A 16896-nucleotide genomic window follows, 5' to 3' on the forward strand; every position below is an offset into this window, starting at 1 on the left:
AAGGACCCCCCCACCCTGATCCGGGATACCCTTCAGGGCAAACCAGCTGGCCCCACCGGTGCACCAGGCCTCTATCCTATCTAATAAAAGTGTAATATGCAGATTGACCATCACTCCAACACACAAGATGGCTGCCCCCATGTGGTCAAATATCCTGCCCCCATGTGGACACAAGATGGCCGCCACAAGATGGCCAGCAAGGAGGGCAGTTGGGAGGGACCAGGCCTGCAAGGGAGGGCAGTTGGGGGTGATCAAGCCTGCAGGGGAAGGCAGTTGGGGGGAACCCAGGCCTGTAGGGGAGAGCAGTTGCGGGGGACAAGGCCTGCAGGGGAAGGCAGTTAGGGGTGACCAGGCCTGCAGGGGAGGGCAGTTAGGGGTGACCAGGCCTGCAGGGGAGGGCAGTTAGGGGCAAACAGGCTGGCAGGGGAGCAGTTAGGCATCAATCAGGCTGGTAGGGGAGTGGTTAGGGTTTGATCAGGCTGGCAGGCAGAAGCCATTAGGGGCAATCAGGAAGGCAGGCAGGTGAGCAGTTGGGAGCCAGCGGTCCTGGATTGTGAGAGGGATGTCCGATTGCCCGTTTAGGCCCAATCCCCCTGGGATCGGGCTTAAACGGGCAGTCGGACATCCCTCAAGGGGTCCCAGATTGGACAGGGTGCAGGCTGGGCTGAGGAACACACACCCCTGTGCACGAATTTCGTGCACCGGGCCTCTAGTTTTGAAATAATGAGATGCACTTCTTGATTAGCTTTTATAAACTAAATACAAATGCTGAGTGATTTATTAGAAAGTTGATTTGCAACTATTTCTGATCATGAATTGTATTCAACTCTCATGATTTTTTCCTTTCATAATAATCAATGATGTAGTCTTAATCTTTAGATCTTTTTTGTAAAACTGCTTCATTGGTCTAATGAAAAACAAACAAACAAAAAAACTTATATGTAGTACAGACCTTCTCTGTTACTGGTTATTTATGTATGTAAGAAAGCATATTATTCACACATAAATAATCAGATACTCATTCTTATCAGTATAAAATTTTCTCTAGTTTTATTCTATAATTTTGTTAGTAATTATAATAGGAGAAAACAGTAAAAATAGAAGATGGACCCTGGCCTGGTTGCTCAGTTGGTTGGAGCATTGTCCTGTTGAGGGTTCGATTCCAAGTCAGGGCACATACGTTGTGGGTTCGATCTTCTGTCGGGCATGTACAGGAGGCAACTGATCGATGTTTCTCTCTCACATCAATGTTTGTTTCTCTCCCTCTCTCCTTCCCATTTTCCCTCCCTCTGTCTCTCTGCCTCTCTCCCTCCCTACTTTCCTTTCTCTCCAAATAAAACAAACAAACACAATACAAACCAATAAATATATCCTCTGGTGATTATCTTAATAAAAAAGAACTAGAAGGTGGGTTTACTTAATCTGCCCAATCTTTTGAAATAGGAGAGAGGATGATTGTCTTCTCTGTTACTTATAGGAGAAAATAGGCACAGAGAATCATAAAGAACTAAAATTACCAGATTTCCTGATCATGTTTTTTTCTAAATTTTAAAAGCCTATGTAATTCGAGTTGGCCTTAGTGCCTATTTAGAAAAGGATATAGTTAATAAAATAAATTGCCTGTAGTGCATGCAGAGTTAAAAGCTTATGATTATTTTTAAACATTTGAAGGATTTTCAGACTCAGAAAATTAGAAAATCACCATATTATACCAACTGTATTCTTTAGAGTTCTTATACTTTGTAAATATGATATGTTTACCCATGTTATTCTTTAAATGTATTTTTACACATTTAGAAGGATTTCCAGTCTCAAAATTTTGAAAATTGCTATCTTATACAAACTTTTTTTAAGAGTTCTTATGCTTTATAAATATAGCCATGTCTACTCAGGTTATCCTTTGAATGATGGCTTTTACATACATAAAAATATGAAAAAATGTCTTGCTGGTATGAAGTTTCAGTCTTGGATTGCAATTCTTAGTTCATCTTTTTGCTATAGGAATTGTAGTCAGTAAAAGACCAGACCTGTTGGAATAGCAGAATCCTTTCAGAAGTCCAGTTTTAAATACATTTTAAAATATTTTTACAGTGTTTCCTTAGGATTCTTCTGTTACCCTTACATTTATTTAGAAGGAAGGTAAGAAATATTGACAGAAGAGAGACCAGAAGAATGAAACATAGGCATTTTTAAAAAATATATTTTTTATTGATTTTTTTTACAGAGAGGAAGTGAGACGGATAGAGAGTTGAGTTAGAAACATCAATGAGAGAGAAACATCGATTAGCTGCCTCCTGCACATCTCCTACTGGGGATGTGCCAGCAACCAAGGTACATGCCCTTGACCAGAATCGAGCCTGGGACCTTTCAGTCTGCAAGCTGATGCTCTAGCCAATGAGCCAAACCGGTTAGGGCCACAGGTATTCTTTTTACTAATAGTAGATATTTCTATAATACTATAGATAGATTAGGAAACTGTTAAGGGTATAAGTAGTAAAAAGGAATTCTACAATCCTTCTATTCCGGTTCCCCCATTCCCCCCCCCCCCACCCTGTCTAATTGATCTTTAAAGACCTTTTTTATGTTTCTTGAATGTCTCTTTGCCAATTCCTTATTTCTGATCCTCAAAACATACCGTGCTCTCTTACCTGGGTTCTGGTACTCTTTCTGAAAATGCCTATTCTTTCTCCTGAGTAACTAATGTTCATCTTTTTAGAGACTGCCAGGTTCATTTTAGTTTCACCTTCCTTTCCTCTTCACAGCCTCCACTGACCAAAACTGGGTTAGAATCCCCTTCTGTTTACCAAGCTCTTATGCATATGTCCATCATCCCATTATTTACTTTTATCTACTCTTACTACAGTTGTGTGTTTTTCTATGCATTTCATTAGATCATACTTCTAAAAGTAGGAATTTAAGGAACTCAATGAAAAATTGATAGTGAAAAATAATAATAAATAAGGTACCAGATATCATCTCCTATCAGAAGCTTTAAGTATAGATGAAACTTTGTTAATTTATAGTGTTGGGAACTTAGAAACATGACTTTTTTTTATGAAATATTTTTTAAGTTTATGTAACTTTAATAGAAGACAGTTACAGTACTGCCATCTCAAAAGCTGTTAGGACATCCTTCATATTTTTTAAAAAAATTTGCATTTTGAACAACAGATAAGTTTTCAGTGTGAAACCTGTGCTCATTTAAGTGTAGATATGCCTGAAGAGATGAATAAGTATATTTAATGACCATTGTTTATCACCTACACTAGTTAGGCTTTATAATTTCTCAGCATTATTTAAAATCTGCATCTAATGGAAGGAGACTTGACTTGGGGTGGTGAACACATAATACAGTCTACAGAATGTGTTGTGGAATTGTGTAGCTGAAACCTATATAATTTTTTAAAAATATATATTTTTATTGATTTCAGAGAGGAAGGGAGAGGGAGAGAGAGCTAGAATCATTCATCTGCTGCCTCCTGCACAATCCCTACTGGGAATCTAGCCCGCAATCCAGGCATGTGCCCTGACTGGGAATCAAACCATGACCTGCTGGTTCATAGGTCAATGCTCAACCACTGAGCCACGCCAGCCGGGCCTATATAATTTTGTTAATCAATGTCAGCCCAACACATTCAACAAAAGTAATTTGACAACAAGAGAGTTCTCATTTTTACATTGAATGGCAGTAAAATATAACAGAAAAAAAAATGTTGCTTAAGATAAGGAGCATAGTTTGGCCAACTTTGACATTACTTTTAGACCTTGCCACACTAAATTGGCAAATAGATACTACCTATCTGAATTGTAAGTAAATTCTGTGTCTTGTAGCTTTTCATCAGCAAAAGAAGTTTACAGTTTAGTACCTCAAGGGGAAAAAAAAGTATCGATGTCCTAGTAGTTTACCTCAAAGTTCCCTTTCATTAAAGCTGATTTCCTTTTAAGGAAGTACTCACATTTCTGATTTTTTGCAGGGGGGGGGGGGTGGGCGGGGGCCAGGGTGGCAGGTAAAAGAGCTCATACTGCTCAATTTCCATACTAAAAATCATAAGATACTCAAAATGCTAAGTCAGTATATTTACCTAAAGACAGAAAAAAATGTTTTTAAAGAAAAATGATCATCTTTCCTTTCTGTCATGGACTCATCAGCATGGTGACTGAGGACTCAGGGTAGTGAAGATGGTTGGGGGATTACACTGCATGAGGCTAGCAGCCAGAGACATGAAGTGGTGAGTGGGGAACACAGAGTGAGCAGAAATATTTCAGATTTTGGTTACATTAAGCAAATAAGTGAGTGGATTGAGGAAATAAGTAAATATATTGAGGGTAATGGCATCTAATATTTTTGCTAAAAATAGAAAGAGTCCTAAGGTGCAATTGATTGAAATTAAAAATATAAGTATGAACTCAAGACTTATACACATATACACAGAGATCTGGAAATAGTTATAGATGTTTATATATACATATATGCACACACACATAATATGTAAATGAGCGTGTGCGTTTGTGTGTTTCACCACAAAAGCAGTGAGCCCAATATTATTCCAGATCTTGGTTTCTAAATTCCAAGCAAAGTGAAGAAAAGTACAAATTGTACTCAGAACATCTTTTACCAGAGACATGCTGGGAACATGTCAAAAGGACCAGGATCCAGCTTAAAAGGGCTCTCTCTGGGCAAATCAACCAATTTGAAACTCAAACTAAATAACTATAGTAATGAATCAGAACACATTGAATTAAGTAGGAATATATGAGTCCATGATGATATAAACAAATGATAAAGAAAAATTTGTCAGAACATAAATTAATAAATGTCATATGATAGCCAGTCAACCTTAGGGACTGATCTGAAGTAAGTTTTGTTTTATCTGTGGAAAAGGTTGAGGAGAGGAAAGGGATTTTGTGTAATTGGGTATGAGAGAGAAAGCGGTGTTGAGGGTATATGCAAGGAAATGATTATGATGATTGACCCTGGGATTTAAGCTGGATAAGAAGGAATTGAGGGCTAAGAGGGTAGGGATAATGGTAAGGTAAGATTGATAGGACAGTGAAAAATTGTAAGAGCAAAGGCTTGTAGTACCTTTAGGGTTTGTGAGAGTATTTTTATCTGTGCAAGAAGAAGCAAGCTATAAGGAAGATCACTTAGGTCAGCGGTTCTCAACCTGTGGGTCGTGACCCCTTTGGGGTCGAACGACCCTTTAACAGGGGTCACCTAAGACTGTCGGAAAACACAGATATTTACATTATGTTCATAACAGTAGCAAAATTACAGTTATGAAGTAGCAACGAAAATAATTTTATGGTTGGGGGTCACCACAACATGAGGAACTGTATTAAAGGGTCGTGGCATTAGGAAGGTTGAGAACCACTGACTTAGGTGGATGTTAAAATCACCAAGAATTAATATAGGAATAATGGTGACGATGGTTATAGTGAACCAGGAGCTAAACTCTTCAAAGGCTGAGGGAGAATGACTCCAGTACTCACTGAGGACTGCATGTGGGTGGGGGATGATGACAAGGAACTCAAACATTAGGACCAAGGAGAACCATTCTACTAACTAGCAGGCCTAGTTGTGGGCTGTACTTATACTTCCTTAGCAGAGATTAGTTTGTCTTTTCTGTAACTCAGTAGCCACCTAATCTAAGTTTTGAATCCTTCGATAAAAGAAATAGTAAAATAAAAGAGCAAAATGTGTTAAAATTTTTTATTTTACAAATACTTGGTGCTTCTGTGATGTTTTGTTAATTAAAAAAACTGACCTTTAACCTATCACTTTAAGATACTCTTTAATTTTGTATTCAACATTATACCCAACTAAACTATACCTCAAAAAAAATTTTTATACCTCAAAATTTTTGATGTTTTGAAAAGAAAGCTGTTATAGGTCTACTTTTTTATTTTACTTTTTAAAATATATCTTTATTGATTTCAGAGAGGAAGGGAGAGGGAAAGAGAGATAGAAACATCAGTGATGAGAGAGAATCATTGATTGACTGCCTCCTGCATGCCCCCTATTGGGGATGAAGCCTGCAACCCAGGCATGTGCCCTTGACTGGAATCGAACCTGGGACCCTTCAGTCTGCAGGCCGATGCTCTATCCACTGAGCCAAACCAGCTAGGGCAGGTCTACTTTAAAAAAAAAATGTTTTGCCCTGGCCAGTTTCGCTCAGTGGATAGAGCATCGGCCTGTGGACTGAAGGGTCCCAGGTTCAATTCTGGCCAAGGGCACGTGCCCGGGTTGTGGGTTCGATCCCCAGTGGGGGTCATGTAGGGAGGCAGCTAATCAATGATTCTCTCATCATTGATGTTTCTCTTTCTCTCCCTCCCTCTCCCTTCCTCTCTGAAATCAATAAAAATATATTTAAAAAATGTTTTTATTGATTTTTAGAGAGAGGAAGGGAAAGGGAAAGAGAGAGATAGAAACATCGATGAGAGAAAAATGTCCATCAGCTGCCTCCTGACATCCCCTACTGGGGATCAAGCCCACAATTCAGGCATATGCCCTGATCTCTTGATTGGTGCATTGGTCCAGTGCTCAACCTCTGACCTGGGCTGTCTGATTTTTTTTTTTTTTTTAATTTCAGAGAGGAAGGGAGAGGGGGAGAGAGAAACATCAATCTGGTAACTCAGGCATGTGCCCTGATCAGGAATCGAATCGTGACCTCCTGGTTTAAAGGTCAACGATCAACCACTGAGCCACGCCGGCCAGGCTGGGCTGTCTACTTTTTATAGTTTATATTTTATTGTTTATTTTTGTGTTGGTATACATGCAAGAGACTTATTTTTTGTGTATTTACTGGGAGTGTAATAAATTATTGGCCTGATAAAGATACTGATGTTTAATTGTCTCCTTTCTTCTAGATTACATACCGGTTACGGCATCTCCTTCGAGCAAGGTGTGATGCTTCCCCAGTGACGAACAATACCATCCAGTTTCACTGTGATCCTAGTTTCTGGGCTCAAAATATTCTCAATTTAGGTAGGTCATTGTGTATGTTTTCTCAAGTGCCATTTGTTTCTGGAACTCTTAATAATTATTATGTTATTGAAAATGTATTCCTTACACCCTCAAAATGTCTTTTGTTACCTTGGTTTAAAAACAAGAAATTTTTGTGAGTATTTTATTAATCTGTGTATATATGTCACACATGCATGAATGTTAGCATACATGTAAGTATATGGATGTTATGAAACATCCTCTGTTGACTTGGGATTAAGGATTTCTATTTTTCATAGATTCTTGCTTGAACTTTTTATCAGAATGGGTTGATAAAACTCTTGACTTGTGACTGGCATTGTTATAGAATTTTTTGATATTTAGAATGTTTTCTGATAAAATAGTATTTCCAATACTATTATTGGCTTTCTCTTTAATCAAATGCCTAATGTCACTCATTTGCTTTATCTTGCTGGGGAAAACTTAATGCTTTTTCTTTTGCCTTTTTGTAATAATTATACATATAATTTTATGTAATAAATATAATTATATATATTTAATTTTCTAACTGAAGTGTTATGTGCATGCAGAAAAGTGCCCACATTTTAAATAGTGGTGTCCACTGAATTATCACAAAGGAAGACTATCATCTTGGTAACATTAAGAGCTTAAACATCCTTGCAGGCAGTTCAGTAGGAAGTTATTTTAACTTTCTTGTTATATTATTTGCTAGGAGAAAAAATCCTCACTTTTTGCCTCCTCTCTTAATTTCTCACAGGGAAATTATAGAAACAGAAATTTAAGAATTCCCTATGCATTCTTCATCAACTACTAATATTCCCTTTGATGACAGCATTGAGCTCATTAACTTTATTTCAAAATCATCAAAAATGATTGCACTCTCATTCTGTAGGCTAGATTCTGAGTAAGAAAGTAAAATATGGCAGGATAGAAAGCCAGTACTCTCAGAATATACCAGGAAAGGAAGAAATCAGCTTACACAAAGCTCATCCATACAAGGGAAGAACAAAAAGAATAATGATAGGGTGTCCCCTTAAAGAAAAAATATGATGACCCCTGCAGTTCAATTTAGAAGTACATAAAGCTATATGTTTATTGATACATAGCAAGCAACTAGAACCACACACAAACACATACCTATATGTGTTACTATATGTATCCTATATAACAAAAGCCTAATGCTAAGTGTCCAGCCGTCTGTTCAACCAATCAAAGTGTAATATGCTAATGATATGCTAAGTCCGCTCAACCACTCACTATGATGTGCACTGACACCAGTGGGCAGTGGGCAGACAGTCGACCGGTCGACCAGTCGCTATGACGTGCACTGACCACCAGAGAGCAGACACTCAGACTGGTAGATTAGCTTGCTTCTGGAATCCAGCCAATTGGGATTGAGCGAGATGGGCCGGACACACCCTGGAGCCCTCCCGCGGTCCCTCCCTGGCTGGCCAACCTCCCATGTCCCTCCCTGGCCCCAATTGTGCACCGGTGGGGTCCCTCGGCCTGGCCCGTGTGGCTCTCGCAATCCAGGACCCCTCGGGGGACATTGGAGAGCCCGTTTTGGCTCAATCCTGCTCAACACAGGAGATGCCCCCTGGTGGTCAGTGCGCTCCCACAGGGGGAGTGCCGCTCGGCCAGAAGCCAGGCTCACAGCTGACCATTGGCAGTGGCGGGAGCAGTGCTAAGGATGTCTGACTGACGGCTTAGAGAGCGGGCCTAAGCCATCAGTCAGACATCCCCCAAAGGCTCCCAGACTGCGGGAGGGCGTAGGCTGGGCTGAGGGACAACTCCCCTCCCTCTTACCCCCCCCCCCCGCCCCCAGTGCATGAATTTCGTGCACCTGGCCTCTAATTAATTAATACAAAGCATGTGTCTAAGTAACTATCTCTTAACCCTATCCCTCTCTACCAACCCCCATTCAGCTGTACAGAGAACCTATCACAGTTATATATCCACACAAGTAGTCATATTTATAGAGATGTACTTATGTATATCATTTACAATACAGATATAGGCATAGGTAAAGGTAAGAATAGATGTATAATTGCACACACAAAAATGGATATAGTTTTAGGTAAGTCTGCATCAGCAAAAATCAAATAAAGACAGCATCACCTGTTTGTGAAGAGTTTGTGAAACTGATATAATAAAGTTAAGTAATATTCTTTACTGTAGAACTTCTAAGAGTTGTCATTTATAGCTCTGTAAATTGTCATACAATGAAATTTACATTTTAATTCTCCCAAAGAGATAAATTTTCCCAACTTGTTTTCCATGGCTTCTGAGAAACATCTTTCATAGGGCAAGGGGAAGATATTGATCTAGATAAATATTCAGTTAATGTTTTAGGGATTTGGGTAAGTTCTTCAATGTCTCTGAACCATAGATCCCTTATCTGTGAAAAGGAATTTAACAATATACATAGACCTACTGTCACAGTTCCTAATACCCAGTAAGTTTTTAATGAATTATAGCCATATTTTTTTTTAGGATGCATATATTTTGTAAATCTAAAACATTTAATTGAATTTCTAATGTTGAAAAAAATTAATCTTTGCCTTGTGCTTGGATCAGACCTATTAGATGCAGCCTTAAACTCTCTTAAGGGTAATTGTAAGGCACTCAAAATACTCTCTATCAGAAAACTGACATAGTATGCACTGTGAAAGTGTAAGGAACTCCAGAGATTACAAACTATTAATATTAAAGAATCCAAAATACTTTGTGGGAATATTTTTAGAACCAATGTCAGATTTGCTTGTTTTGTTTTAATATACAACAGGAGTTCTCAAAATGTACAGTTTGAGGCTCCTTCAGGGAACCACAGAGGCCTCCCTTTTCCAGCTACATATCTGTGTGGCTGGATTTTCTTCCTATATTTCAACCTAAACAATATATTATGACAGATAATGCAGAAACAGATATGGGAGTTCAGCTATCAAGCCAGACATTTAAAAATATTATTTTTCATAAAGGTATGCTATTATGGGTTTATTATTTTTAAATGAATTAGTAAATTTTTTAATTTTTATTTTTAGTGTCAAAGAGTGTAAATTTTGATAGACTCTTCATTACTAAAAGCTCTTTGGGGCATTCTGTTTTTAAGAGTGTAAACGTTTCCTGAGATTGAAAAGTCCTTGACAGTTTGGAAGTTCAGCAACAATAGCCTTACAAAATGTGGTATTTCACTATCAGAAAAACTTTAGAACTTAACCTTTTCTCTTTAATTAGGTTCTTTAGTAATTGAAGATAAAGAGAGTCAACCACAAATGCCTAAGCAGAATCCTGTCATGGAACAGAATTCACAGCCACAAGGTGGTTTATCTTCAAACCAGTTATCCAAGTTTCCAACACAGATCAGCCTAGCTCAGTTACGACTCCAGCATATGCAGCAACAGGTAATGGCTCAGAGGCAACAGGTGCAACGGAGGCCAGCACCTGTGGGTTTACCAAACCCTAGAATGCAGGGGCCCATCCAGCAACCTTCCATCTCTCATCAGGTAAATTTGGAAGCAGGCCTGTCCTAAATTAGATAATTATAGTACAATTGTATTTAGCAGCTCTGAAAATAACCAAGACATCCATCAACCATGATTTAAATATATGAATGTATAAAAATGTATTGCATTGAGGATTCCTGATTTAGCTCTCCTAGATTTTAGCCTGTCTCAAAAAAAAAAAAAAAAAAGAATAAATGGTTTATTTAACCGGTACATCTATTTTTATTACATTGTCTTAATATTATAGACAGTGTAGGGATGCAAGTGTTTAGAAAACCACATTGCATCTTAGAAACTAGGCCAAAATGAAATAGAAAGGGGCAGGGATGTGGTTCATTAGAAATATACCTTTTTCAAACTTTATTTCTGAGCAAATATTCCATGAACCATTGTTATTTTCACTAATTATAAAATATTTTCTTTTAATCCGATTTTTTAATATAAAATATTTATATACTTTGTTAAATGTTTTAACTGTCCTGCTCAGCTTAGATGTGGGCATACTTAGTTTTAATAAGGGTTTAGTAAGGAGTATAAGGTCAAATTCATACAAATTGTCTTATTTTCATTTGCATATATTTATTAATCTATATTCTTCCTATTTCTGAGAAGGATTTGAAAGACAGTAAATGACATGAATGAAATGGAATGGGGTTTAAGAAGAGTCAAAGTGTGTAGAACTAGGCTAAGAACTCTCATACTTGAGAGTAAACCTTAGCTCAAAACTTATTGTCAACCTAAGAAAAAGAAATAGAAATGTCTATATTGTGTGATAAAAAGGAAACATGTTAGTTATTTAGAGGAGAAACATTTTACTAGCACTAAGAGGAGGATATTTTGTGAGCCTTTATAAAACAGCCATTAAATGGCATAATTGTATTTTTGTGGTAATTTTACTAGTACAGAACATAAAAATGGTCTTAATATGACTCATTTTAATTCTGAATAAAAGTTGTGGGCATATGTAGATCCTGATTTTGTTAAATTGCTTCTTTGAAGGCCTGAGGTGATGTATTTGAGGTTTATGGCTTTCTAGTGATTTGATTAGGAAGGCATATCAAATCCAAGGCAATATTAGTATACCCAATTGATTATTCCTTTCAAACTTTGTTTTAACTCAGGTTTTTACAGGAAGTAAATAACAAGCAATTTAAGATTTTATGGTGAGTGTTCTATAAGGAAAGAATTGTACGCTTTTGATACCAGAAGTGAAACTGGCAAAGTTGAAATTTTGTTAAGAAAATTGAGGAGTAATTTTGTTACTACCTCTGTAGACTGCAGTGACTATTGCAGCTAGACTGCAAAGAATGCCAAAACTTTTTCTGAAGATAAATGTGAGGAGGAGGAGAGAGAAAAAAAATAATAATTTGTTGAGTGCTTAGTGCTAAGCATTTGCATAATTAATATTTATCTTAAGTGTCTGAGAGATGGTAAAGTGATTTTTATTAAGTAGTCTATTAACCTGAAGAAGAGTAAATTGGCTTTTCAGTAAGAAGTGAGGAACTGAGGCAGTTAATAGATATTATGTAACTTGGTCGCATTCCCATAAGTAGTTATTTATATAAGCAATGACAGACAGAAGTGAACACTGAACCTTTAGCTTTTGTATCTCAGAAATTTGCTTTTGATCTTATTTTTCCTCTCTAGGACTTACTGCTACATAATCTATATAATGCACAATCTCTATTATACAACTCAGTTGTCTCACTTAGAAATAAAAGTAATTTTTGCATCTTTTGTTCATTACCTCATACACTGTTCTTTTCTCTTGACTCTCAATGAATCCTGAACCTTCTTTCACACTCCCATGTTTCATTTTTAGCTGCTCTCTGCCAAACATTCATTCATACATTTTCCACTTACTAATTTGCACCCTCTACAGATTTTTACATTGCCCTGCTTACCAACATTCTTCGTTTTCTACCAGTTTATTTACATATATGTGTGGGAAAAATGACTGTCTATAAGCAGGTGTGTATGTGTGTTCCTGGCTTTGTGGATATGTTCAGATTGTACCGTACATCTGTCCATAGGGTTCAGGCAAATTGAAAGACTGCTTCTAAAAGTCACTTACATGATTGCTCTCTATTCTTCTTCCTCTGAAGATTAACCATGTACTCTGCATGGTTAAAGAGTTAGGTGATACAGTGGTTGAATACATAGTTACATGATTAATAAAACTTGATAGACATTGTGCATCTGTTTACTTAGCAGTATACAATATACTCATTTACACTCTAATGTTCAGATCTAAGTTTGTTAGCATACTCACATGTGTTATTTTTTAATAAATATACTAGAGGCCTGGTGCACAGGATTTGTTCACGGGTGGGGGTCATGGCCTGTGGGGATCGCCCGCTGTGGACCTGCCCTCTGAGCAGCTGCTCCTGCTGCGGAAGCACTGCTCATCCTGGTCAGCCGAGTGGCACTTCCACTGTGGGAGCGCACTGACCACCAGGGGGCAGCTCCTGCGTTGAGCGTCTGCCCTCTGGTGGTCAATGCACGTCATAGCAACTGGTTGACCTGTCGTTCAGTCAGTGGGCTTTTATTATATAGTATAGGATTTTTATTGATTTCGGAGAGGAAGGAAGAGGAGGAGAGAGATAGAAACATCAATGATGAGAATCATTGATTGGCTGCCTCCTGCATTGCCCCCCCACCAGGGACCAAGCTCACAACCTGCGCATGTGCCCTGACCAGGAATCTTACTGTGACCTCCTGGTTCATAGATTGACTGGTGTTGAACTACTGATCCACTCTGGCTGGGCACATGTGTTATTTTATATATAATTCACATCAGTGTTTCTCGAACCTGAGCCAGATTAACTGTAGTGGAAATACTTTCATTTTATATGTACATGTTAATTTCTCTACACAGTGATGGATGTTAGAAAGACATCTGCTGTCCTTCATTTTATACACAGTTGGGAACTACTGACCTAGAATAAAATAAAAAACCTACCCTAGTCAGTTTGGCTCAGCGGTTGGAGTGTTGGCCCGCGGACTGAAGGGTTTTGGGTCTGACTCCAGTCAAGGGCATGTACCTCAGTTGCAGGCTCTATCCCGACCCGGTCGGGGTGTGAGCAGAAGGCAACCAATCAATGTGTCTCTCTCACATTGATGTTTCTTTCTCTCTCTCTCTCCCCAAATATCCTCAGGTAAGGATTAATGAAACAACAACAACAACAAAAAAACCTTATAATACTGAAGGTACTTAAAATGAAGATGAGGATAATGATATGTCAGTTTCCTTAAGATCTCTATTCTTCTATTCTCTCCCCCCTCCTCCCCGATATCTTGCAAATTAATTGACTCCATATAATTAAAATAACAGTTATTTTGCCCTGCCGGTATGGTTGAGTGTTGACTCATGAACCAGTTCGATTTCTGGTCAGGGTATATGCCTGGGTTGAGGGCTCAATCCCCAGTGGGGGAGGGGGGGGGGCACGTGCAGGAGGCAGCTAATCGATGTTTCTCTCTCATCGATGTTCCTATCCCTCTCCTTTCCTCTCTCTAAAAAAGTTACAAAATACTTATTTTAAAATAAAAAGTATTCATTTTAAAATAAAATAACAGTGATTTTGTGTTTTTTTTTTTAATGCTCATAACTAGTTCCTAAAGTTATTCTTTCAAGTTGCTTCCTCTGTCACAAGGTTTTTAAAAATTAATTCAGTCAAATATAACAGTTTAGGAGAGGCAAGAAAATTACCTCACATCTTACCAAACTGCAGGGTCAATGTTCATTCCTACATTGATTCCTCAGAGTACATTGCTATGGCACCAGGTATCTCTTCTTGACTGAATCCTGGTGAAGGAGTGATAGCATGTTAGCAGAAGCTTCTACAACTACCTTTATTCTCCCTTAAGGATTATTTTGGGTGCTTTTTCACTTTTTAAAAAAACTACAGATAAATGTAGGAGTTTTTCACTGTGATTCTCCAACTATTTTCCCTTTGTGTTTCTATGATATAAAACCCTTCAAATCACAAAACTTTAGTAGAAGAATAAAAATTATTATTGCTTCAGGCTTTTTACTTCTGTAAAATTTTGACACTTTCTCTATTTTTCACACAAAAAAATTTCCTTGGTCTTGAAACAATATTTAAGTCTATTTTTCATTGTTTTTATAATTACTCTTGAAAGTTACTGAGGGTGAACCCAGTGATAATTAATTTGTAAGAGAGGGGAGAGAGAAGCAATGTTATTCAGGAAAGGAAAGGAAATTCCAAAAATGGGAGAGGAAAAAGAAGACAGGGCTATCCTCTTTATAGCTATCTGCCTTCACAGAGTCAAAGTTTAAGGTGTTGCTAATTCAACTTTATAAATTCCACACTCATTGTCCCCTGTGAATGTGAGAGTTAATAGTTCCCTCTCTGAGAAGTTCTAGTTGTAAAAATAAACTGTTAAGATAGCCTGCAAGTAAGTATTTGCAATAGGTGCCAACCATAAAGAGAACTGGATAGGCAATAGAGACTGGCATATAAGGTTACCTTTTTCTAGAACACTGGTCTCAGTTTCTAAGGCTAGCATTTATGAGCAAAGTAAGCTTGCCTTCCCAACCCTTACCCTATCCTGTAATCAACCAATTTTGTCTTTGAAGGGTTTCCTTTCAAATCTATTTTCTTTTAGGGAAACACATCCTCTAAGCTGTAATTAGTATATTAACCCCTAGCTAAATAATAGAACATGATTTGGTAATCATATGGCAGACTAGATTTGGAGAAAAGCTTTAGTGTTGCCTTTTTACTAGCTGTGTGGCTTTTTTTTTTTTTTTTTTAAGTTATTTAAGCTTTCTGATGTTTAGTGTCCTAATTTGTAAAATGAGGGGAGGATAAAATGCTGATCACAATGCCTGGCATATAGCTTTATTTCAATACGATCTAAAATTCATTTACTTCAAAACATTGTTTAATATCAGCTGTTTTCATTATTAATGATTTATTGGTTGAAAGTGCAGACCTTAGAGCCAGAGTACTTGAATTCAAATCCCAGCTCTGTCCCTTACTATCTTTGTTAATTTTTGACAAGATACTTAAATTGTCCTTGCCTCACAGGATTGTTGTGAAGATTAAATGAGTTAACACATGTAAAGAACTAAAGCAGTACCTTGTTTGCAATAACTGAAAAATAAATGTTAGCAATTATTATTTTACCACCACCTTATTTAGGAGGTTTGAAGAGGGCAATTCTTCGCAAAAGTTAATCATAAACAAGGACTGAGAACCAAAGATAAATTTTCCCTACTTTACCACATGGTGTAGGCCCAATTCTGGTATAACCTACTTATAATCGGAAAACCCTCCACCAATGCTCTTAATAAAACTCCTTTTCTTTAAATTGCTTTTATACATTCTGGAAGGCTGCCTTTTCCCCCTATTCCCTTGTTGTAGTGTTAATTGTTCATTTATCTGTGGCAGAGTTGCTGTTTTTCTGTAAAAGTAATAAAATAGAGTGCTTTATAATTTTATCTTTCAGATTGTCACTGAATTGGTTTTATTTCCTTTTTTCAGCAACCCCCTCCACGTTTGATAAATTTTCAGAATCATAGCCCTAAACCCAGTGGACCAGTTCTCCCTCCTCATTCTCAACAGCTGAGATATCCACCAACCCAGAATATGCCACGACAAGCAATAAAGCCCAATCCCCTGCAGATGGCCTTCTTGGCTCAACAAGCAATAAAACAGGTATACATATTCGCTTATTTTCCTGTTGCTACTTTGAAATTACATTGAATTTATGGATAAAGTAACAGTTATGAAAAGAGCAAGCTTTTAAAAAAATGTGAATTACAAAATTTATTATAGACTGACTTATAGAGACAAAGCTAAGAGAAATGTCTTTTTTTTTTTAAAATCTTTATTGTTCAGATTATTACAGGAGTTCCTCTTTTTTTCCCCCCATAGCTCCCCTCCACCTGATTCCCCACCCCACCCCATGCCCTTACCCCCCACCACTGTCTTCATCCATAGGTGTAAGATTTTTGTCCAATCTCTTCCTGAACCCCTCACACCCCCTTCCCCCTGAGAATTGTCAGTCCACTCCCTTTCTATGTCCCTGATTCTATTATATTCACCAGTCCATTCTGTTCTTCAGATTTTTTATTCACTTGATTTTTAGATTCACTTGTTGGTAGGTATGTATTTGATGTCATTTTGTTGTTCATAATTTTTATCTTTACCTTTTTCTTTTTCTTCCTCTTCTTAAAGAACACCCTTCAGCATTTCATGTAATCCTGGTTTGGTGGTGATGAACTCCTTTAGCTTTTTCTTGTCTGTGAAGCTCTTTATCTGACATTCAACTCTGAATGATAGCTTTGCTGGGTAGAGTAATCGTGGTTGTAGATTCTTGCTATTCATCACTTTGAATATTTCTTGCCACTCCCTTCTGGCCTGCATAGTTTCTGCCGAGAAATCAGCTGACAGTCGTATG

At 37.7% G+C, this 16896-nt stretch overlaps 1 protein-coding gene across 2 annotated transcripts in view; it reads left to right on the forward strand.

The window, feature by feature from the left end:
* Positions 1-16896, forward strand: part of TRIM24 (tripartite motif containing 24) — a 110067-nt gene that overhangs the window by 66868 nt on the left and 26303 nt on the right. The window contains exons 8-10 of one of the 2 annotated variants that reach the window (XM_080664852.1): positions 6868-6985; positions 10199-10467; positions 15978-16151. In XM_080664852.1, the coding sequence (XP_080520978.1) occupies positions 6868-6985; positions 10199-10467; positions 15978-16151 (561 nt within the window). The remainder of the gene's footprint in view (positions 1-6867; positions 6986-10198; positions 10468-15977; positions 16152-16896) is intronic. The other variant, XM_080664853.1, reaches the window with a different exon arrangement.

This window comes from Plecotus auritus (assembly GCF_963455305.1).
Source record: "Plecotus auritus genome assembly, chromosome: 4".
Lineage (NCBI taxonomy): Eukaryota > Metazoa > Chordata > Mammalia > Chiroptera > Vespertilionidae > Plecotus > Plecotus auritus.